General features: G+C 52.6%; 2 protein-coding genes across 9 annotated transcripts in view; both read left to right on the top strand.

The window, feature by feature from the left end:
• Positions 1–9446, top strand: part of SCMH1 (Scm polycomb group protein homolog 1) — a 166787-nt gene extending 157341 nt beyond the window's left edge. For 6 of the 8 annotated variants that reach the window (XM_066376007.1, XM_066376004.1, XM_066376005.1 and 3 more), the window contains 4 exons: positions 84–278; positions 3128–3193; positions 7204–7346; positions 8311–9446. In XM_066376007.1, coding sequence (XP_066232104.1) covers positions 84–278; positions 3128–3193; positions 7204–7346; positions 8311–8436 — 530 coding nt within the window. In that variant the 3' untranslated portion in view covers positions 8437–9446. The remainder of the gene's footprint in view (positions 1–83; positions 279–3127; positions 3194–7203; positions 7347–8310) is intronic. The other 2 variants (XM_066376009.1, XM_066376010.1) reach the window with 1 other exon arrangement.
• A 3105-nt stretch (positions 9447–12551) lies between these two features.
• On the top strand, positions 12552–17025 carry SLFNL1 (schlafen like 1). Its single transcript, XM_066372644.1, has 4 exons — positions 12552–12959; positions 14712–15242; positions 15516–15659; positions 16894–17025. The coding sequence occupies exons 1-4, from the start codon at positions 12552–12554 to the stop codon at positions 17023–17025; spliced, it is 1215 nt and encodes a 404-aa protein (XP_066228741.1).
• The last annotated feature ends 6948 nt before the right edge of the window (positions 17026–23973 follow it).

The following is a 23973-nucleotide window of genomic DNA, read 5'->3' as shown; positions in this document are numbered from 1 at the left end:
CCCAAACAGGTACCCAGGAGCCAGCACCCCAGCAGTCCTTCTAGGCGAGTCCCAGCTCTCACTCTGGTTTTACTGTTTTCCAGGTGAAACCTTTGTCCTGGGGAATAGCCTGGCCCGGTCCCTGGAGCCACACTCAGACTCAATGGACTCTCCCTTGAATCCCACCAACCTTGTCAACACCTCCCAGAATCTTCGAACCTCTGGGTACCGGCCTTTGCTTCCATCCTGTGGCCTGCCACTGAGCACCGCCTCAGCCGTGCGTAGACTGTGCTCCCGGGGTAAGCTGCCAGTGTTCTGGCCCTCCTGCCCGCCCTCTCTTCCCTTCCCTCCTTTCTTCCTGAGCTCTGGGAGGCCAGAAAGGACTAGCTCTGCTGCCCTCTGCCTGGTGGCTGGACTGGGGTCTGGGCTTACCCTTGTGCCTGGGGAGGCGCCTGGGAGGCACCTGAAGCTCTGGGGTTGGCTGGAGAATAACGGCAGTGAAGACCTAGAGCCAACGGGACAGGAAAGGGTTCAGTCATTCCTTCCCTCGCCATTTATTTGAACACCGTCTGTGTTTGGCACAGGATGGAAAATCAGTCACTTCTTGTCCTCAGGTAGCTCACAGTGTGGTGGAAGAGCACTGAACAGGTCATTGTAAAGCAGCACCTTGAGTGCAGTTATGGAGAGATTGTCGGTTAGTATAAAAACTGCAAGGAGGGAGACCTAATGCAAGCTGGGTGTCCAGGGGAGCTTCCTTGAGGAAGTGACTCCCTGAGCCTTGAAGGGGGACTGTGAATGGCCACGTCAGGAGAGATGGGGAGCGAGCTCTCTCCAGGAAGAGAGCACAGCAGGGACAAGGGCAAAGGGACAGAGCGGGCGCAGACTGTGCCCGGACCACATGCCATTTGGTGTTGCTGAAACAAAAGGTAAACTAGAGAGAAAAGCCTGGAGAGGTCAGGGGTATGTTACAGAGGACCTTAAATGCCATGTGGAAGAGTTTGAAGTTGACGTTCCAGGCAATGCGAAGTTACTAAAGGCCTTTAATTAGATGCAAGACCTAAAAGGCTGTGCTTCTGGTAGCTCAGCGGCTGCTGTGTGAGCTGGGAGGGAGGAAGGACGAGGCTGGAGCCCAGCCCCAGGGTGCCGTGTGCGCAGGCCCGGAAGCAGTCAAAGCCTGCAGAGGTGGCACTAGAGGGCTTGTGAACTATTCATGAGGTAAATTCAGTTCAACCTGAGGACTGTGAGGAAGAAGGGAGTGAGATGTCTCAGGTTCCGAGGTGAGGTGGCTGGGTCGATGGTGGTGCCTAGAAGAGAAAGCAGGGTAGGGAGCCCATGGTCATCGTGCTGGTATTTAGGAGGCAGTGGCTATGCAGGTCTGATTCTCAGGGGAGAGGACTGAGCTGAAGTGAAATATTTGGGGGTTATCAGAATATAGATAGTAGTTGAAGTTGTGGGTGGGTGGATGACACCCATTTCCCAGGAGTATGTGTAGAATGAAAACAGTTAACCAAAGAGGGAGTCCTGGGGACGAGCAAAGTTCAGGGGAAGAAACAGGGAGAAGATTCCACCAAGGAGACAAAGGAGTAGTCAAATGTGAGGAAAAACAGAAGAATTTGGTATTCTGGTAGCCCAGGTTACAGAGTGTGTTTTAAGGAGAGCACAGCACAACAAGGTTCGGTAAAGTAAGGACTGAGAAATACCTGCTGGATATGGTCATTAGTGGGTAATTGATCTCAGCCAACACAGCTTCTGTGGTAGTGGAGGGTGATGAGGCAGAGTGCACTGGGTGGGAGATAAGGAGAGTTTGATGAGAAAAAGAAAGATGACCTTCAAAAGGTCTTCTAGAGGGGGAGACGCTGGGCATGTTTTTCAGCAATTTGAGCCTTCCAAGGAGAAGAAACTAAGAGTATGGGAAAGAGGAAAAAGTAAGGCCTTGGGAGTTGTCGGATGGACTAGGGATCAAGGGGCCCAGACAGATGGATCTTAAACCAAAAGGAGACACACCTTTTTCTCTGAGATTGGCAGGAAGCCTGGCCATAAGTTAGTGGAGAGGGGGCTGAGTGAGGAAGGCTTAGGAGTGCTAGAAGATTGGACTGGTCACAGACAAGACGGGGAAATGGATGAAGGAGAAGAAAATGATTTGCAGGCAACACCAAAGGCCCAGCTGGGCTTGCAGACTCATTTGCCTGTTTGCAAAAGCTATGGTTTCCATCCGTGTTCTTAGAAACCTAGATGTGGGATGAGAAAAGGCAGTTTGAGAATTAAGGTTTTACGTTTATGATGAGCTAGTAGGACAAGAGGGGGCAGGAAATGAGAGAGCACATAAAGGAATTGATGGAGCTGGAAGGAGAGTGGTTTAGATCGAGACTGGGTCTGCGCAGGGAGTGCTGAAGGATGAGGGAAGATTGACTGATGTGCTGATCTTGTGATGTAATGATGATAATGGACCAAAGTCACAAGACAGTTGGAGAGACAGGAGGTTGGGGTCAGAAAGTGGGATGTTTAAAATTCTGAAGTGAATTTGTTCCAAGTGACAGCAGGAACCAGACAGTGAACTTGGCAGTAGGTATTGGAAGTAGTCAGTGTGAAAGTCACTGGTGGAGGCAAGGAAGTGGAGTGGATTGCCTCTGAGGATTATGCCGGAATTGGGGTGAAATAGAAGATAGTGAGCTAAGTACCAAAGAGTCTTCATTTAACAAGGGGTAGAAAACTAGAGATTCATAGATGACAGTGACCAGGAAGGGCAAATGGTCTAGTACTTACATGTTTGGCCTCTGAAGAACATGAGCTTTCATGGGATGGTCTAAAAGCAGCAATGGGGAGACAGGAGAATGCCACCTCCACACCACAGCTCAGGGATTTCGGGGATATAAAAGAATAGGACGACTCCATTAGCAAGGCTTGCAGTGGAAAGAAGTGACCTCAGGAGAGAGAGTTTTCAGGAAGGCGGATGGAAGAAGCCAGGTTATCCCTTCCCCACCTGAGTCCCAGCAAGGCAGCAAAAGGGAATATGAGAAGCTCTGAAGTAGAAGTAGAACTAAGAGTTGATTCCCTACCTTAAGATTTGGGTAAGTCCTCTCACCTCGCATTCCTTCATGTACCTCGTCTGCAAAATGGAGATAGTGATGTCCACCTGGTCTTTCCACAGGAGTGTTAAAAGGATCAGGTGGAAGCAGGGATATGGGATCGATTTGGAAACTAACTCGTTCCCCAGGTATGAGGGTGTTACTGTTATGTAATCTTCTCCAAGGCCCTGTTTCTATTAAGAGTGCCTCACATGACCCTGGCCTCGGATGTCACTGTTGTCCCCCAGACATCTCTACTCTTCCTTTGGAATTCATTGAGTCTGCTGGCCAGGTCATGGTCTAGATCTCTTCTGACCCTGAAGAACCTAGTTACGGCTACGAAAGGACTCTATTTGGTTGGCACTAAAATTGTTTCATATACAATTTTGTGGATGTCAAGTATCCCCTTATTCTACTCCCCAGGACAACTGGGCATCCGTTGTGAGTCTGGCCTCTGTGGATGCGCCTCGACTGCCTTAGCCATTCTCAGACTGAGACACTCTCCCTTCCTTGAAGAGCGACCACCAGCTAGTCTGTCTGAAACAGTAGGAACAGGAAAAGACAGAGACAGGGCACTAACTTGTCTCCTTCCTACCTGTGTGGTCTTGGGCAAGTCAGTTCACTTGTCTGGGCCTTGGTTCTCTCATCTCTAAACTGAAGGCGATAATTCCTTCAGGAGCTGTTTTAAGGGTTAAAAAGCTGACCATGGTGGGGGAACTTTATAATGAGCACATACAGATCACTCTTCACCACCTTCACCACTACCGCCTGGCGCTGCCCCAGTCATCTCTCGTCTGGACTAGCACAGGAGACTCGTGTACAGCTGAGGGAGGGCTCCCTCACTTCTGTCCTCACCCCCTAATGTCTCTGATCAACACAGACTGTGAGAGGGATCCTTTTAGTTATGAACTGGTTCACGTCACTCCTGTGCTCAAAACTGACCCACATGGCACAGAAAAGCCAGTGGTCTTTCAGTGGCTCATAGGCCCTCTGTTGTCTGTACCCCCCCCCCCCGGCACCCCACACAGCCCTTGCATATTTGTTTCCTACCACTCATTCACTCTGCTCTGGCACACTGGCCTCCCTACTAAACCTTAAATGTGCCCATCTCTCTTCTGCCTCCAGGTCTTTGCTCAAATGTCTTCATCTCAGTGGAGCGTACATTCTAACAGGAATAGGCTGACAAACACATACTGTATATGTAGTATTAGATATGTGAATATATGTGTATGTTCTTATATAATATATATGCATGTGTGTATAATACTCTGTGTGCGTATGTGAGAGAGGGAGAGTGTGTGTGTGTGTGTGTGTGTGTGTGTGTGTGTGTGTGAGTGAGAGAGAGAAAGAGATTCCTAGCTCCCTGGGTGGGAGAATTAGTGAAGATGGTCCAAGAAAGATACTCGTTTATGCGTCTTCTCTGCTCTCCGTACTCTGCAGTTGGTTTGTCCCAGCCCCACAGTGGGCTCTCAGGGCAGGGAGAAGTGGCTGGCTCACAGAGAACCTCTCCAACTTCCTGACCACTACTGCCTCTAAAAAGCCGTGGGACTGGCTATGCTCTACACCTCCGCTTGCTCCTGCACGCTCCTCCCTGGTCTGCTCAGTGCCTGGCCGCAGTCGGAGAAATAATATTGTAGAGTCTCTAATCCAGAGAGGGAGCAGGGGCTGGGCCAGGCAGACTGTGCTTTGACTTTTAGACCTGGGCCCCAGAATGCAGAAAAACAAGAGGAGATTCTTAGGCTTCACAAGAGATAGTTAAAAGTAGTTTCCTTCTACTTTCACAGGTGTGTTTCAGCTGTGCCACTTAGTTATGTCACCGGGCATCTCCTGGGGGTAAGGAGACAGGTTCCTGTCTGAAAACAGACACAGTATAAGGAGGGAAACAGAAAGATTCACAAGCAACTTATATAAATGAGCATTCATTCATTTAACAAACATGCTTGAACCTCTGTGGCAGATCAGGCCCCCTGTGTGTTGGGGGCTGTGAAAGCACAGCTCCTCCTCGTCTCCTCTCTCAGTGGTCAACACCACTTCACTTCTGACACCAGACCTGTGCGTTCTCCACACGCCCAGCAGTTCTGCCGCACCCGCGGGCTGCCCTACAGTGTAGCTCAGTTCTGATACTACCGATGAAGGGCTCAGTCCCACAAGACTGCTGCCCCCACCTTCAGATGCCAGTCACAAGTCACCGCTGTTACCGACTATATAAGTTGGAGGTTTCCACCATCCCCTTCTCAGGTTCAATTAATTTGCTAGAGCGGTTCACAGACCTCAGAAAAACTGTTTATTTACTAGACTACCAGTTCTCTGTGACAGGATATAGCTCAGGAACAGAACAGGCAGGTGGATGAGATGAAGGGGCCAGTGTGGGGGTGGTGTGGAGCACCCACGCTCTCTCGGGGCTGCGTGCACTGCTCTCCCAGCACCGCCCGTGGTCACCAACCAGAAGCTTTCCAAACCCCGTCCTTGTGGGTTTTACAAAAGCTCATTACATAGCATGATTGATTATACCATTGACCATTAGTGACTGAACTCAATCTCTAGCCCCTCTTCCTTCCCCACGAGGTTGGGTGGTGGGGGCTGAACCCCTACTCACCTGGTTGATTCCCCTGGCAACCAGCCCTCATCATTAGGGGCTTTCCAAAAGTCCCCTAATTAACATACACATGTGTGGCTAAAAGAGACTCATTATGAAAAACAAGACACCTTTATTTATCTCACCAGTTAAGAAACTCCAAGGATTTTTAAGAGTTCTGTGCCAAAAATGGGGATAAAGACCAAATAGATATGTTTCTTATTTTAAATCACATTATAAGGACATAGTGGGGAAGGGGGGATAGAAAACAAGTCATAAAATTATTTTAGGTAGTCATATGTGCTAGAAAAAAAAAAGTAATTGGATTGAGAATGACTGTGGGGAATGGAGACTCTCGCAGGTTAGGGAAGGCCTCTCTGAGGAATTAATATTTTAAATGAGACCCAAATGTTGAGAAGGAATCGAGTATGCAAAGATCTGGAAAAAGAACATTCCAGACAGAAAATTACAAGTAGCAGAAAGAAAGTTGGCATGTGTGGATTAATGTGAGTAAAAGGTGGGGGAGGGGGACAGTGACGTGAGGTCAGAAGTAGAGAGGGCCAGATGAGGGAGCACCGTGAAGACCAAGGAGCTGAGATTCCATATCAGGTGCAAAGGGAAGCTGTTGCATTTGAGTTTTTAGGGATTGACGCGACCCAATTATATTTTTTTTTTATCCCCAATTACATTTTAAAGGTTGCTTTGACTGCTTTATAGAGAACGGATTACTAGGGTGATGTGATAGGGAAAGTGTGTAGAGGTTGAGCTGTAACCAGGAGATACAGAGGATGCTTCGTGAGACCAGCTATTTCACTATTACACCAGAACGGTTTCATAAAGGAGCTGGGCCTTGAAGCCGTATCTTGCTTAGCTAAGTTGGAGTTTGCCAAAGAAAGGAGAAACTGAAGGGAGAAGAGGAACACATTCCAGGGGGTGGGGATGAAACAGGCCAGAGTTCTGTGATGACCAAAAAACAGAGGTCCCAATCCCACAGGGCAATGAGAGGAGCTGTATCTGAGCCATGACTGATGTAAAAGCTCTAAGCAGAGCACTGAATTAACGTTGAGATTTCTAGTAGCCAAAGCAAAACTGTTTTCTGCCTCCACATTAGGCTATAGTGAAGTCAACTATTCCCCAGAGTTTGGAGGAGGCTCGGGTATTATCCACCATTTTTTTCTCCCTAGACGCCAAGAGTTGGGCTCTGCTCTTGCCCAGTTCCCAAGGTCTCTCTGGTAATGGGTCCCCAGAACCAAGGCAAGAGCAGTCTCACCCACCAGCCTCACACTGAACCCAAGTAATCCCATTACCTCATTGTTACCCCGACCCAGGATGCATCACAGCCTCAGTGTAAGATTCCTTCTGACTATCTTCAAAATCAGATCTACCCTAAAGAACAAAGATTTGACTTAAGAAGTGTCTCAGCCCCTCAGACCCTTTGTGGAAAATCCTCCCTCCCTCTGCCTCCGGTTCCTCTGCTCTGTAAGGCCATCAGCCTCGCCCACAGGGCCTTCAGGACATGCCAGCGAGAGTGGGGAGTTCAAGCCAGTCCCTGCCTGTGATGGCAGCTGCCCTTCTGTCCTGCAGGGTCGGACCGGTACCTGGAAAGCCGAGATGCCTCTCGACTGAGTGGCCGGGACCCCTCCTCGTGGACAGTTGAGGACGTGATGCAGTTTGTTCGGGAAACTGATCCCCAGCTTGGACCCCACGCTGACCTTTTTCGTAAACATGTAGGTGCCCCGCCTCATCTCTCTCGTGTTCACTGGGAGCATTGCTTCTGCAACTTATAGACTGTTAAGGGCATGGGCTATATATCTGTTCCAGGTCCCTTGAAACTGAGCACAGGAGACCATATAATTTAGAGACAGAATCTTGGGTCTCAAACAGCCCTCACTGGACAGAGTGCAGTTTACTCCACTAGTGTGGGATCTGATTCAGCCACATCCCTCCTGGGTGCCCCCAGTGGGCTCAGCGTCATGGACAGGACCTCCTCTCTTCCTGGGAGAGCTTGCTATCCCACCTGCCTGCCGTGGCCTGAGAACAGGGCCTCAGCCCAAGTTAGTAAGTCCCTTGTCAAGTGTCCCCCAGCTCTCCACCATCATGAGTCCCTCATCTTCTAGTAGCCCCTCAAACATCTTTTCAAGCAACCATTTGGCCCTGTGGCCAAGGACTGCTCCTGATGCCCCTGCATTGGCCGTACTAATGATTTGGGGCTCAAAGCCATTTCCCCGTGTCCCCTGCTGCTTGGTGCTGTTCTGCCCGCTGGGCACTCAACAGATCTGCGACCGTCCGTTGGTCGTTTACATCTCTCATGGTAGGTGGGTTTGGAGGGTGCTCTTGGCTCAGGGCGGTCTCAGAGCTGGCTGCCCGGCAAGCGCCTCTTTGTGTCCCTGCCGCTCAGGAAGGAAGAGGACTCGCAGAATACCAGTTGAAGGTCCATATGGAAACAGGCTGTGACAGTGACAAGTGCCTGGGGAGGCTTCCTGAGAGGGATGGACCCGAGCTGGAGGTTGGGGGGCTTAGCAGCCAGTGGGCTCCGCAGGTCTTTGGGGGAGGGATGGCTGGAGACAGAAGGTGGGAGACCAGGTGGGCTTAGTGTCACAGCAGGTTCACTGGACTCCTCCGTGTGGCCGGAACGTCCCGGGGTGGTCAGAGCAGCCAGGCCTCTGACGGCGCCCCCTTGTGGCCCTGCAGGAGATCGACGGCAACGCCCTGCTCCTGCTGCGCAGCGACGTGATGATGAAGTACATGGGGCTGAAGCTGGGGCCCGCGCTCAAGCTCTCCTACCACATCGACCGGCTGAAGCAGGGCAAGTTCTGACCACGGGACACGGCCTGGACAGCGGCGGGTAGAGCGGAGGGCGGCAGTCCTCTCCCAGGAAGCAGGACCAGCGCCCACTCCTGGTGCCTCTGTGGGGTGCGGGGCCGCAGGACTGCGGGAGGCTGTGTGGGCCCCCACTGCCACCCTCCTGTCATGGCCTGTCCTTCCATGAAGGACGGAGAGGGGGGAGTGTGGGGTCCAGGGCTGGCGCTGCTCTTCCCCTCAGCCCTGCGTCCGCTCTGGGGTCCCTCTATTTATTTGCCAAACCTGGCCGGCCTCTCACCAGTTTAGACTGAACACCTGCCACGTGATGGCGGAAGGGGCCGACGCCGAGGCCTCGGAATATGGGGCCCTGGCTTGACACTCGTGCCCAGTCCCCTTACCACCTGCTGGGCCTGGTGTGGCCCCCACTGCCACACCACTCCTGCCTTTCCTTACGGGATTCCCAGACTCCAAAATCGTGGTGCAGACCTCTACCTTTTTTTAAAAAAGATCTTCTCTTACTGTTAATTTATTGTTTCTGGCACTCGGGAAAGCCCGTCAGTTTTAGGAAGAGAGAGACTGCTCTGCCCTGGTCCCAGAGAGGCATGGCCCCTTCGCAGAGGACATACCCCAGGGCGCTTTCTCTTTGGGATGGACAGACCCACAAAGCCTTGACCACATCACTCAGTATCGGGAGGAGAGGGTCCCTGTCACCTTCCCCTCTTCCTCCACTGGGCCCTTTGCAGCCCGGCTCATCTGTGGGGATGGGAGTCCCCACCCTGCACTGTCCCCAGCACAGCTCCTTGCCTGCCAGAACTGCTGCAGCAAAAGGTTGGGCCGGTGACTGGAGGCCAAGAAGGCCCTAAGGCGGGTGGGAGGAAAGGGGCTCCAGGGTGTGGAGTCCGCCTGCACCCACTCCACTGTCCACATGCTTCCTCCATAAGCAGGTCAGCAGCACGGCCGCCCCGCTGCCATCTGGACTTATTTTATGTCGATTTGTTTATAAATAAAAAACAATATAGATGCCAGTGTCATTTTAATCTGTCAACAGCCATGTCACTGTTTTCCAACGGGCAGATCAGCCCCCTCCTCTTGGTCTTAGTTTCCTCACATACAAAATGAGGGGGTTGGACAAGATGACCCCTAGGAGTTCTAATTCCAGCTATCCCTGAGAGCAGGGGCTTTGCCAGATGCCCACTGGGGCCCCAGCATTGCGGAGCCCTCAAGGAAGACAAACAGCTTCCCTCTGGTGGCAAGACATGTGAGCACAGCAGCTACACAAGACCGAGCAGCAAGAACAAGGTGGGTCAGCGGCTCCAAGGGGCCTGGACTCATCGCCATCCTTGGGGGGCAAGGAGAGGTGCAGACTAGCCCAGCCATGGGCCAGGTGCTCAAGTCCAGGGCCACACATCCATGTTTCTCTTGGGGTAGCAGCTAAGGTGGAGGGACAGCATACGGTGCAGTCTCACCTGGCAGTAACACTGGTAATACTGCCCACGGACAGCTCTGCCTGAATTAGAGCAATCTCATCTCATCTTCACAACAAACCCATTTTTTGTGTGTGTGTGTATTTTTCCGAAGCCAGAAATGGGGAGCCTGACCTGTGGTGGCGCAGTGGATAACGCATCGACCTGGAAATGCTGAGGTCGCCAGTTCGAAACCCTGGGCTTGCCTGGTCAAGGCACATATGGGAGTTGATGCTTCCAGCTCCTCCTCCCTTCTCTCTCTCTCTGTCTCTCTCTGTCTCTCTCCCTCTCTCTCTCCTCTCTAAAAATGAATAAAGAAAAAAAAGATTAAAAAAAAAAAGAAACGGGGAGGCAGTCAGACAGACTCCCGCATGCACCCGACCGGGATCCACCCGACACACCCACCAGGGGGCGATGCTCTGCCCATCTCGGGTGTTGCCCTGTTGCAACCAGAGCCATTCTAGCGCCTGAGGCAGAGGCCACAGAGCCATCCTCAGCGCCCGGGCCAACCTTGCTCCAGTGGAGCCTTGGCTGCAGGAGGGGAAGAGAGAGACAGAGAGGAAGGAGAGGGGGAGGGGTGGAGAAGCAGATGGGCGCCTCTCCTGTGTGCCCTGGCCGGGAATCGAACCCAGGACTTCCGCACGCCAGGCCGATGCTCTACCACTGAGCCAACCGGCCAGGGCCTAAACCCATTTTATCAATGAGGAAAATCAAGTTCAGGTCATAGCTAAGGCTGGCATTTGAAGCCAAGTAACCCAGCTTCAGAGCCAAGGCTGAGGTTCCAGCCAGCCCAGCTGTTTGCTGTGGCCCTTCGGGCCAGCCAGTCCCTTTCTTGACTCCATCTGACTGAGAGGTTTGGATAAGGAAACTTCTGAGGGCCTTCTGCTCTCACCAGTGACTAGTTCTGACATCTTGATTAACTTAGAATGCCTTTTCCACTTGGCCCCTGTGAAGTTCTAGCCGTGGCCTCCATGAGGCAGTCAGGGGTCAGGGCTGCCTGGTCAGGGATCTGGTAGGCTGTGCTGTTCATTCAAGACACTCCCAAAAGGGGCCTTGACCTTAAAGTCAGGGCTCTTCTGTACAGCAGCCTCAGTCTCTGGCATGGGCCTGGAGTCTGAGGGAGGCCTGGGGCCAGCTCTGCATCCTGATCCATCCTGGAAACAGCTGGGCTCTGTCACTGCTCAGTGGAGCTTGGGATTGGTGACTGAGGGCGGGGGAGGGTCAAGGGAGGGGTGTCACCAGGGGCCCTGCCTGCATGGACACTAGGACCTAGAGAGACATTACAGAGGGAGGAAGTACACCTTCACCCCTGGTTCTGAGAGCAGTCAGAGGGGAGCCCCAGGGCCAGGCTGGTGTGTATCTGTTTACAGCTGTGTCTGCTTCCTGAGGGGGGCAGGGTGGACGGGGGAGGCATCCTACTGAGTGATCTCACACCCTTGCCTGCCTGCAGGCCTGAGGCTGGCCAAGAAGGCATTGTTGACTCATGAGGTCACAGAGGTAGTTGCATGGGCCCCGCCCACTTCCTACAGTCCTGGTTCTCACTGCCACCCCATGCCAAACCCCCAAGTACCCTTGGGAGCTACTGTCCAGGGTCCAGGAGTTGTGGAAGCTCAGGGCTGGAACCTCCCATTACACCCCAGGAATAGTTAGAACATGAGGGTCATAGGCCTCCCTTTTCCTCCTAATCCTGTTGGCCCTGAATGCCACCACCCCAGCAGAGGTGACCTCCACACCCTGACTACTTCAAGGATCCAATCTGAAAAGTTGCAGGCTTGTGGCTGGATGCGGGGCGGTGAGTGAAGGGGCCGGTGGCTGGTGTGTGCACAGCTCAGGAGCAAGGTCCCTGGCCTGGCGGGAGGCTAAGTGGGCCCCCACGCTGCCCCTAGTTCTGCCCCTCCTCACTTTGCTCTCTGAACCAAAATCAGAGGACTCAGTCTAGGCTAGTTCTTGAGAAGTGTCAACAAGCCTCCTCAAATGATATAGATAAGGCAAAGCCCATTTTTCTGGAGAGAGGCCATAGCTTTCATCAGTGCACCCAAAGTATAAAAACCTCTGCTCCAAAACCCTGCCTGACCCGGCCTTGACTTTCAGAGCCTCTTCTGGGCTCACACCAGGTTCAGTCCTGGCAAGTAGAGGCAGCAGTGGCGCCTCGTCAGGCCTCAGAGCCCTGGGGTAAAGCTTCCTCCAAAGACCCTTGAAAGGGTTCGCCGGTCCCTAGAGGCACCCGTGATCTCTGGAGGGCAGAAACCTCAACAGCTCCTAGGAGGCCTGGGCCCATGGACTAGGGAGGGAAGACAGGATCTGTGGGCCAATGAAATGATATGGGGCCTCTGTCCCTCTTTGGGGACACTCAGTCTTCCCCTCTGTGGAATGGAGGGGCAGGCTCACATGCTCTGTTTCTGGCTCAGCCCTGTCTGACTCCTCTTTCCTGTCCCAGGCCTGGGGTGGGTGGCTGGCTCCTTCCTGCTACCTCTGCCCCCTGACACACACCCTTCCCAGCCCCTGCCCATCCGTGAACCTCCCAGGAGCCTTGGCCCCCTGGTGTCCCTTGGAAGGCCCTGGGCTAAGCTGAGAGCCCCAGGTGCTGGGAAGAGCAGCCAGCGGTAAGGAATCCCGGAAGCCCTTCTGAGGGAGGCCCCCTCCAAAGACCACCAGGAAGAGATCAGCATGAATGTGCAGGAGCCCCTCGTGGAGCCCCCAGGCCAGCAACCCCTGCAGGAGCTCCCCACAGATGAGTCCCTGCCTGAGGACCTGGGCCTGCAGGAGGCTCCCAGCACGCACATTCTCTACGTGGGTCACCTGAACCCGCAGTTCTCTGTGCCGGTGCTCGCCTGCCTGCTCCGGGACACCCTGGAGCGGCTGGAGCTGCCGGTGGCGCGGGAGCACATCGAGGTGGTGAGGCGGCCGCGGAAGGCCTATGCCCTGGTGCAGGTGGCCGCCCACGAGGACGCCCTGGCCTCCCTCCCCTGGCGCCTGCAGACGGCCTTGGAGGAGCACCAGATCGTCAAGGAGCTGGTGGCCCACGGGAAGGAGCTGGTGCTGGGAGGGGGCCGGAGGCCCGCAAACCACAGAGGGGTAGGTGAGGCTTTCCCAGAGCCTCTCCCAGGGGTGTGGGTGTGGATGGCCTGCACTGGGTGGGGGATGTCTTTGAGAAACTGGGGACATCTGTAAACATGAGGGCTGCTACCCAAATGACTGGCTTGGAAGCGGGCACTGCCAGCTCACTCCCAGAGGGACAGTGGCCCTTGCAGTTTGCCTCCAGCGTAGTAACATGTGAAGAAAGGCCAATGTGTGAGACTCCTCCCTGGGTCCTCTGCACCCTGGCCTCTGTGTCTGGGCCAGCAGAGTAGGAGCCCTAGGTCACACAGGGGTCCTGATTTTCTCTTTGGCCCACATCATTCAGTTGACAAACCCTGACAGCTGCTCTGTTCCAGGCTGTAAAGTGGAGAGCAAAGGCTCAGCCTGCCCCCAGGGAGCCCTCTATCAATGAGCAGAGCCAGACACAGCCAGTGACAAAGCTATAGGTGGCCTCCTGGAGCTGTGGGAGATCCCTCCCCTGAGGGTCCCCATTGCTCTCTGGGGACAAATTAGCAAGGGAGGTGAAATCCAGGCTGGGGAGGGATGGAGACAGGCATTCTGGGCAGAGAAACATGGCATGCACAAAGGAACAGGGTGGTGGGGAGGGGGTTACATATGCAGAAAGGCAGGCCATTTGGTGTCCCTGGAGCCCAGGCTGAAGGCTGCAGAAAAAATAAAGAAGGCAGGGCCAGACCAAGGGCAGTGAGACCAAGGCAGAGTGGGCTGAAAGGTGAGCTCCCACGGGGAACGTGAGAACACTCACCTCGCTGAGGCTGCACAGGTCACTCCATGAGACAGGTGCTCTTGCTTTATCTTTTCTTTGGGGGACGAAATGCCATGGTGTTTAAATCGTAGCAGAACTAAATAGCTCTGTGACTTCCATTTCAACACCAGGGAGCCTGATTCCATGTTTGTGACAGTTTCTCACATTTCTGATAAATCTGTCTTTTCTGGGTGCTGCAGGGCTGATAGGAATGTGGCCCTCATCCCTGTGCCCCTGCCCACACTGAGCTCCCAGCCCCAGAAGGCCCCTGCAGGCCTGCAGGGCAGCAGAGAAGGCAGTAAGGGCGGAGTGACGATCTGGCTTGCAGCTAGGGTCAGCGATGAGGAGGATGATACGGGGAGAGCCTGGAGGCAGGGAGTCCAGTGAGGGGCTGACGAGTGAAGCCCAGACCAGGAAAGTGGCCATGAACTCATGCTCAGAGCCCCCAAACATAGCAGAAACCATGAAAGGGGTCTCAGGAGGTCCTGAGTAAAGTTAAAATTCAGGAGGACTGGCCAACAGTCCAGTGATCAGAACGGAGCTCAGGAAAGGGGCAGGTCTCTGGGAGCCCCTCTCAGTTCAGAGACCTGAAGCTGTCACATGACCTCAGGGCACCGAGGTACTTCCCGGGGAAACAGTCCTGGGCCTCAGAGGTCTGTCCACAAGCCACATGGGAAGAGATTGGTTCAAAGGTGTCTCAGCTTCCAGCCCTTGGAAGGAAAGCTCGTCTTACACACCACGCATCTCACTGTCCACCTGGGGAGAGGGCAGCCCAGCCGAGAAGGAAGTGGCCAATTCGAACCCTTGACCCAGCAGGATTTCCCTCATCGGCTGAAGGACCTTGGACAGAATTAGACCCCTTCCACCTGGGAGGAGGCATGGGGATTCCTGAGAGGGCTGGGCCCCAGGGCGGTGGAGGTGGGCATTCTAGCAGCCTGTCCCTCTTGCTGCCCTGGTCAGGGATCCTGACTCTTGCCTCACTCCAGCAGGAGGACGACAGCAGCCCCAGCCCTGGTCCCAGCCCTGGCCCCAGTCCTGGCCCCAGCCCCAGCCCGGGCTCCAGCTTCACATGTGCCAGGCGCACCTACGCCCCACTTGCCCAGACCCTGGAGTGGCCTAGTTCCCAGCATGAACCCAGAGGCACACGCTCCGACAGCGCTATCATGCACCAGGAGATCCAGGGCCAGGAGCGGCTCTTCCAGGGTTCCTTCCTGGGCAGCGAGACGCGCAACGTGGAGTTCAAGAGGGGCGGCGGCGAGTACCTGAGCCTGGCCTTCAAGCACCACCTGCGGCGCTACGTGTGTGCCTTCCTCAACAGCGAGGGAGGCAGCCTGTTGGTGGGCGTTGAGGACAGCGGGCTGGTGCAGGGCATCCGCTGCGGCCACCGCGAAGAGGACCGCGTGCGCCTGCTGGTGGACTCCATCCTGCAGGGCTTCCGGCCCCAGGTGTTCCCCGACGCCTACACGCTCACCTTCATCCCCGTGGTCGGCACCGCCACCAGCAGCATGCCCCTCAAGGTGCCCGCGGGACAGGAAGGTCTCTGGGCTGTTCTGTCATCTGTCATGTCATCAGGCTACATGTGACGGCCCACATCTACTCTGCTGAGCAGAGCTGGGCGGGGGTGGTAATGAAGGGGAGTGGGGGAAATGGGTGACTAGGAGAGACTCAAGACAGCCCTTCCCCAGCCCCGCCCAGCTGCCCCCAGGAGCCAGCGAGCGAGGGGAAAGCAGGCGGGATTTGGGCTGCACACTGTCCTGTGCAGCATGGCAGCTGCCATTGCCTTTACCCAGGTGATCCGCCTGCGTGTGCACGCCCCCACGGCCCTGGCAGAGCCGCAGCTCTACGAGACAGACCAGGGGGAGGTGTTCCTACGGCGTGATGGGAGCATCCAGGGCCCGCTGGCCGTCCACGCCATCCAAGAGTGGTGCAGACAGGTAAGTGGCCGAGGCTGGGTGGGTGGGATATAAGGAAGAAAGGAGCCAGGCTGGCTCCAGGTCCCTTTGCCACTCAATGAGCAGTCCTGGGCCAGCCCTTGGATTTCCCTTGGTGCTCCGTTGCCCCGAGCGTTGCAGAGAGGCTGAACTGCAATGACCCTACTATGTCCTATATTCCACAGTAGTGTGGCTGGGTAGGGAAGGCTATTGAGAAGTTTTTTGGAGTTTTTTTTTTTTTGTATTTTTCTGAAGCTAGAAACGGAGAGAGACAGACTCCCGCATGCGCCCGACCGGGATCCACCCAGCACGCCCACAAGGGGGCGATGCTCTGCCCACCAGGGGGTGATGCTCTGCCCCTCCGGGGCGTCGCTCTGTTGCGACCAGAACCACTCTAGCGCCTGGGGCAGAGGCCAAGGAGCCATCCCCAGCGCCCGGGCCATCTTTGCTCCAATGGAGCCTCGGCTGCGGGAGGGGAAGAGAGAGAGAGGGAGGAGAGGAGGAGGAATGGAGAAGCAGATGGGCGCCTCTCCTGTGTGCCCTGGCCAGGAATCAAACCCAGGACTTCTGCACGCCAGGCCAACGCTCTACCACTGAGCCAACCGGCCAGGGCTATTGAGAAGTTTTAAGACAACCCCAACATTTAAGGGGAGGCCCTCCCTCAAGATAGGGGGCAGTGAACGCAGACCCCTCCAAAAAAAGCCTTTTCTTTTTTCTTTTAATTTTATTTATTTTAGAGAGAGGAAAGAGAGAGAAACATCAGTTTGCTGTTCCACTTATTTATGCATTCATTGGTTGATTCTTATATGTGCTCTGACCAGAGATTGAACCCACAACCTTGACATATTGGGAGAACGCTCTAACCAACTGAGTTACTCTGCCAGGGCCAAGGAAAAGCCTTTTCAAGAGGGAAACATTGGGTGGCAGAAAGCAGAGAAGGGCAAGGGGCTGACAAGGAGAAGGGGCTGCCAACCTGAGCCTGTGTCTCTGGTACTCAAGGAGGCTGCAAAGGATGGGGGATCCCAGGGCCTGGGACGCTCAGCTTCCCTCAAGACTGCAGGGCTGACTCCGTCGGGGGCTGCACAGCCAGGGCCCTGGCTTCCCCATGTAGCAGTGCCAACCGGTGCAGGACCCCCAGGCTCTCTAGGCCTTGCCTTCCTCCATCAGTTCAACCCCGGGTGGAGGGTGTGTGGATCTGAGCCATGAGCTTAGCCATGTTTCTACGCTGTTCCCTCAGAAGTGGACAGCGGAGCTGAGCAAGCTGGAGGAGAGGGTGAAGGTGCTGACGGTGGAGAAGGAGCAGCTCCAGCAGCGGCTGCAGCAGCGGCAGCGGCACAGGCCCATCTCCTGCACCTGCTGCGTCCTATGAGGGCCTGCGGGCAAAGCGAGGGCAGGGATGAAGCTGGCACTCTCTCTAAGAGATGCAGGGATTTCCTATCTGAGCCAAAGTCCTCCCAATAAACCTGTCTGGCTGCTCAGAGGCCGATGGGAGCAACAGGCTTCCTGGCTCCTTCAGCAACACTGCACGTACATGGGCTGGTCCTCACGTGACTTCAATCCTGAGCAGACCCCAGACTGTGTAGCTAAGAAATTGCACTTAGCACGACCCCCAGGAAACCCTACCTTCAAAAACAACGTGTAAAGACTTGGCCAGAGCTATACTAGGGCTAGATGAGACTGTCCCTACCCTAAGTTGCTCACCGTGCCCAGGCCAGGGTCTCCTGACTCCAGTTGTCTAGACAGGGCCAGAAAAAGATTTGTCATCTTGGGAAATCCCCTCTGCAGATGGCAGGGCACATTGGTAATGGTGGTTACAGGGCAAACAGACCACACCAGGCACACTGAACTTGGGATTCTCGTAGCTCTTTAATAAGTCACAGGGACCTGAGGCAGGAATGATTATTTCTAGGACACTTGGCCAGCCAGTTGGATGCTGCTGGTCAGGAGTCCCAGACCCAATCCCCATCCAGGAGGCCAGGCCAGCCCTGGGCCCCCTCCACACAGAGACCCGGGGGCCCCCTCCACACGGAGACCCGGGGGCCCCCCTCCACACGGAGACCCGGGGCCCCCTCCACACGGAGACCCGGGACCCCCCTCCACACGGAGACCCGGGTCCCCCCTCCACACGGAGACCCGGGGGCCCCCCTCCACACGGAGACCGGGGGCCCCCTCCACACGGAGACCCGGGACCCCCCTCCACACAGAGACCCCGGGGGCCCCCTCCACACGGAGACCCCGGGGGCCCCCCTCCACACGGAGACCTGGGGGCCCCCTCCACACGGAGACCGGGAGCCCCCTCCACACGGAGACCGGGAGCCCCCTCCACACGGAGACCTGGGGGCCCCCCTCCACACGGAGACCTGGGGGCCCCCCTCCACACGGAGACCCGGGGCCCCCTCCACACGGAGACCCGGGGGCCCCCTCCACACGGAGACCTGGGCCCCGCCACACAGAGATGAGTGGGATGGAGCCAGCTCTACCTTAATGACTGGACACGTTGGGACAAAGTGCTACCCCTCTCTGCTTCAGAGACAGCAACAGTGCACTTGTCATCGTCAGCCTGGCACTGTCTCCCACCAGCTCACACTGGCACCTGCACAGAAAGCATGACTTCCATTCCAAGCACCCTCCAGCCACTGGAGGAGTCCTGCTCCGCCACTTCCCCCACCATCTCCACCAGTAGAGCCAGAGACTCAGTAAAGGCAGCGTCTGATCAGGACAGGTCTTGGCCCAAAGCCTTTAAGGGCTCCCCATTTCACTGAGCAAAACCCAAACCGTGGTCTACACCAGTGCTTTTCAACCTTTTTATACTTGGGGACTGGTGAAAACAGAATTATTCCAGGGATGCTAAGGCTGAAATAAAATCTATTATTAATATGTTGTGCATTATTTTTTAATTATAATACTATAAAATGAAAATCCTCTAACCAGATGAACAGTAAAAAATATATTTTTAACATAATATAATTGAATTTTCTAGAGAGCAATATTGAATTCAAGTAAAGCTAGCGAGAAGTCTGCTGTTGCTTCTTTGCAGGAATACTTGATAACCGAGGCTGCAGTTTTGTTTCCAAGACGAAGCGTTGCATTGACACCCATTCGGTTTCTGTTTGGTTTTTATTAGTGATTAGGGCTGCAAAGTCTTCTCACACAAGGAGGCAGTAGAAAATATGATTAAAAAAAAATTTTTTTTTCTTTTCTGAAGTGAGAAGTGGGGAGGCAGAGAAACAGACACCTGCATGCACCCGACCGGGATCCACCCGGCATGCCCAGTAGGGGGCGATGCTCTGCCCATCTGGGGCATTGCTGGGTTGCAACTGGAGCCATTCTAGCGCCTGAGGCAGAGGCCATAGAGCCAACCTCAGTGCCCGGGTCAACTTTGCTCCAATGGAGTCTCGGCTACAGGAGAAGAAGAGAGAGACAGAGAAAAAGGAGAGGGGGGAGAGGGGAGAAGCAAATGGGTGTTTCTCCTGTGTACCCTGGCCAGGAATCAAACTTGGGAAATCCACACGCTGGGTCGACGCTCTACCACGGAGCCAACCGGCCAGGGCCAACTAAAATTTTAATAGCTTTATAACTAAGAGATGGATCTTCTTCCAGTGATATCCAAAATTGTGACAATTGTGCTTAATGTTTGGACATCACATTGACATTGGAAGATAAATCTATCAGTTCTTCTTTTTCATGATTAAGGGAGCAAGACTTGATACCTTCCATGAATGGATTACTGATCCAGAGGTTACCTTTACAGGGATTCTCATTTTCAGGGTAATAATGGCCAAAGTTCTGAACTAATGTTCTTAAATATTGACTTATATTAAATATGAATTTCCAGTTGATGTCTTGGAAAAGTGGAAACATTTCTACATCTTCTTTCTTCATGCAACTTTCCAAAGAACAAGTTTCTTTTTGAATGCATCCGTCTTATTTTCTTTTCTTTTTTTTTTTTTTTTTTTTTTTTTTTTCATTTTTCTGAAGCTGGAAACGGGGAGACAGTCAGACAGACTCCCGCATGCGCCCGACCGGGATCCACCCGGCACGCCCACCAGGGGCGATGCTCTGCCCACCAGGGGGCGATGCTCTGCCCATCCTGGGCGTCGCCATGTTGCGACCAGAGCCACTCTAGCGCCTGGGGCAGAGGCCACAGAGCCATCCCCAGCGCCCGGGCCATCATCTTTGCTCCAATGGAGCCTTGGCTGCGGGAGGGGAAGAGAGAGACAGAGAGGAAAGCGCGGCGGAGGGGTAGAGAAGCAAATGGGCGCTTCTCCTGTGTGCCCTGGCCGGGAATCGAACCCGGGTCCTCCGCACGCCAGGCCGATGCTCTACCACTGAGCCAACCGGCCAGGGCCCGTCTTATTTCTTAATGTAAAAATGTTTTTGTGAAACCCGAGAAATATTTAGTTCACTGAAGAGGCTAAATATATCCACCATATATGCAAGCTTAGCCATCCATTCTTCATCCAACACAATCTCTACTAATGTAGTTTCACTCTTGCAGAAACTGGTTTCACTTCTCTCAGCTCGAAAAGCTGTGAAAGAATCCTGTCTCTTGAGCGCCAACTCACTTCCGTATAGAGGAAATGTTGTTGTGAACCCACGCTTTCACATAGTGTCATGAACGGTCTGGAGTTCAAACCTCAACCAAGAATATCATTAACGGTCTTCACTGCATCATTCTGTGTTCAATTCAAGGGAATGTTTCTTTGCAACTAAATGCTGCCTGTGAATCATACAGTGTGTAGACAACATATCTGGATGTGAAATGTCCTTTACTTTCACCACTGAGTGACATCCAATCATGCTTGCAGCACCATCTGTGCACACTCTGACACCTTTTCCCCAGTATAAGCCTTCTGCTTGAAAGTACTCATTAAGAGCATTAGATATCTCTGAACTAGTGGGTCTGATCAGGTAGATGAAGACAACAGAATAGTTGTTGCCTAAAGTCTTTGTCGTCAATATACCTCACAAAGTAGATTAGGATGGTTACATCAGTTAATTCATCAAGTTGAAAGGCAGAACATTTTGATTTCTTTATCCCCTCTACAATTTGCTCTTCTGTATCATTGGCCATATCAACAAAAGCTTCTCTGAACAATATTGTCTGAAAGCAGCATAGCCTCAAGTTTTAGTGCAGCTTGAGGACCCAAAATTTCCTGAGACATCTAAAATGCAAGGCTTTACTAATTCTTCACCAATAGTGAAGTTTTTTTTTATTTTTGATATTGGAAGGGCAGCTAAACAAGACGCTCGAAGCAATGATTTGTCACTAGTCATCATTTTCTTCATTTGAATTTTCTGACTTTACAATTGGTTGTGTAATCCTTCAAAACAATCCATTGGCTACTCAATAAGATCACTATGCTTGAATGCAAATGACAAGGAAGTTTGGAAGGTTTCATTTCATCATTTGACAGAAATTCAGGACATACCACACACAAGGGCCATGGATAATTCACTACCAGGTGCTATAGTGAAACCAAGTTTTAAATACAGTGTGTTTGTAAAGTCATGGTGCACTTTTGACCTATCACAGGAAAGCAACAAAAGACGATAGAAATGTGAAATCTGCACCAAATAAAAGGAAAACCCTCCCAGTTTCTATAGGATGATGTGGCAGCATGTATGCATGCGCAGATGATGATGTAACACCGTGTATACAGCGGAGCAGCCCACGGCCATGCCAGTCAAGATGTGGACGGTACAGAGGAAAGTTCAGTGTGTTCTGTGGCTCGCTAAATTCGAATCCGTGACCAAAGTGCAACGTGAATATTGGCGCGTTTATAACAAAGCGCCACCACATAGGAATAACATTACTCAGTGGGATAAGCAGTTGAAGGAAACCGGCAGTTTGGTGGAGAAACCTCGTTCTGGTAGGCCATCAGTCAGTGACGAGTCTGTAGAGCAGGGGTCCCCAAACTACGGCCTAAGGGCCACATGCGGCCCCCTGAGGCCATTTAGCCGGCCCCCGCCGCACTGCTGGAAGGGGCATCTCTTTCATTGGTGGTCAGTGAGAGGAGCACAGGATACATCCTGGAGTACTGTATGTGGCGGCACCGCAAAGCGTGGCGTCACTCACGTATAGTACTACTTCCGGTGACGCAGGAGGCACGCATCACAGCTCCGGAAGTGCGTCATATCACTTGTTATAGCTAGCAGTGACAAATATGGAACCAGACATTGACCATCTCATTAGCCAAAAGCAGGCCCATAGTTCCCATTGAAATACTGGTCAGTTTGTTGATTTAAATTTATTGTTCTTTATTTTAAATATTGTATTTGTTCCCGTTTTGGTTTTTTACTTTAAAATAAGATATGTGCAGTGTGCATAGGGATTTGTTCATAGTTTTTTTTATAGTCTGGCCCTCCAACGGTCTGAGGGACAGTGAACTGGCCTCGTGTAAAAAGTTTGGGGACCCTGCTGTAGAGGCTATACAGGATAGCTACCTAAGGAGCCCTAAAAAATCTGTGCGTGAGCCCACAGCAAACTGCACTGAATAGGTATGAAACTGGGAGAGTTTTCCTTTTATTTGATGCAGATTTCACATTTCTATCATCTTTTGTTGCTTTCCTGTGACCGGTCAAAAGTGCACCATGACTTTACGGACACACTGTAGTCCTTATCATATATAGATACTAACAGTTTCCTTTTCCTTTTTTGGTTTCTGTTGCACCTTCCAAATTGTCAACACATTTCTTTTTCACTGTTTCTTTTAAACTTGAAACTCTGGTACTGGGTTTACTTTTGGTGTCATCACTATGTTTGACCATTGTTTTTGCTTTGAAAAAGGTTAAAATGTTTTGTTGGGTTTTTTCTTTCCATTTTGTAGGGTTTTAAATTTACAGCATAATGACACTGAAACAATTTATTTGCAAACTGTATGGGTGCATTGTGAACAGGCGAGTAACATGAACGATTATTTGCACAAGCACACAAAAAAAGAAATGTACTACTGAGAGGGAGGAGGCTAGAAATGGAATCACAACATAGTTTTATCATACTGTGCATGCTAGTGCATTATGGTTCAAGCTGGTACTTGGGTTTCCAAATGCAACATGGACAATGCATTTAAACACACATGAAAAAAATAAACTACAGCCTGACCTGTGGTGGCGCAGTGGATAAAGCATTGACCTGGAATGCTGAGGTCGCCGGTTCAATACTCTGTACTTGCCTGGTCTAAGGCACATATGGGAGTTGAAGCTTCCTGCTCCTCCCCCTTTCTCTCTCTCTCTCTCACTCTCTCTCTCCTCTCTAAAATGAATAAATAAATTTTTTTTTAAAATTTAAATAAATAAATAAACTACAGAAAGGGCATAGGAATTAGATCCTGTGCATAACCTAGCCAACCAGAAACAAACACACAACAAAGCTTTATCTTACCACACATAACAGTGCAACACAGTTCAAATTGGTGCTTGATTTCCAAACTCCACACATACGATGCAGTGAATACGACTAAGTCTGTCCAAATGCTTTTATCTATTGTGCATGATTTGTAAATGCTCTGCACAGTGCAAAAGGTTGTTTGAATAAGCCTGTAAGTTACAAAGATATCTAAGACAACCTCAACAGTATTTTCATCAATGATACGGGCAGATAAATGGCAATCACCAGAGCATAAGCGAATTCAACTAAGATTGTTGGATCTATAATCTTCATACATCAGGGTAGTTAACTCTTTTGTGGACATAACATTTTTGGAGCACCAGCGGTTGAAAAACACTGGTCTACACAATTCTCCATGACCTGACTCATCTGCCCTCAAGTTCCCCTGCCCCTTGCTCATGCATTCCGGGGACACTGACCAACTGGTTTCATGAGTACACTTGTCTTCAGGGCCTTTGAACTGGCTGCTTCCCCTGCCTGAAATGCTCCTTCCCAATAGCTGCTTGAAGGTAGAGAGGAAAAGAAATTCTCGGCCCTGGCCGGTTGGCTCAGCGGTAAAGCGTCGGCCTGGCGTGCGGGGGACCCGGGTTCGATTCCCGGCCAGGGCACATAGGAGAAGCGCCCATTTGCTTCTCCACCCCCACCCCTCCTTCCTCTCTGTCTCTCTCTTCCCCTCCCGCAGTGAGGCTCCATTGGAGCAAGGAGCAAGGATGGCCCGGGCCCGGGCACTGGAGTGGCTCTGGTCCTGGCAGAGTGATGCCCCCGGAGGGGCAGAGCATCGCCCCCTGGTGGGCAGAGCTTCGCCCCTGGTGGGCGTGCCGGGTGGATCCCGGTCGGGCGCATGCGGGAGTCTGACTGTCTCTCCCCGTTTCCAGTTTCAGAAAAATACAAAAAAAAAAAAAAAAAAGAAAGAAATTCTCTACCCAA

The sequence above is a fragment of the Saccopteryx leptura genome, chromosome 3 (assembly GCF_036850995.1).
Source record: "Saccopteryx leptura isolate mSacLep1 chromosome 3, mSacLep1_pri_phased_curated, whole genome shotgun sequence".
Lineage (NCBI taxonomy): Eukaryota > Metazoa > Chordata > Mammalia > Chiroptera > Emballonuridae > Saccopteryx > Saccopteryx leptura.
The sequence above is the reverse complement of the archived record's forward strand: the minus strand, read 5'-3'. Positions and strand labels throughout refer to the sequence as shown.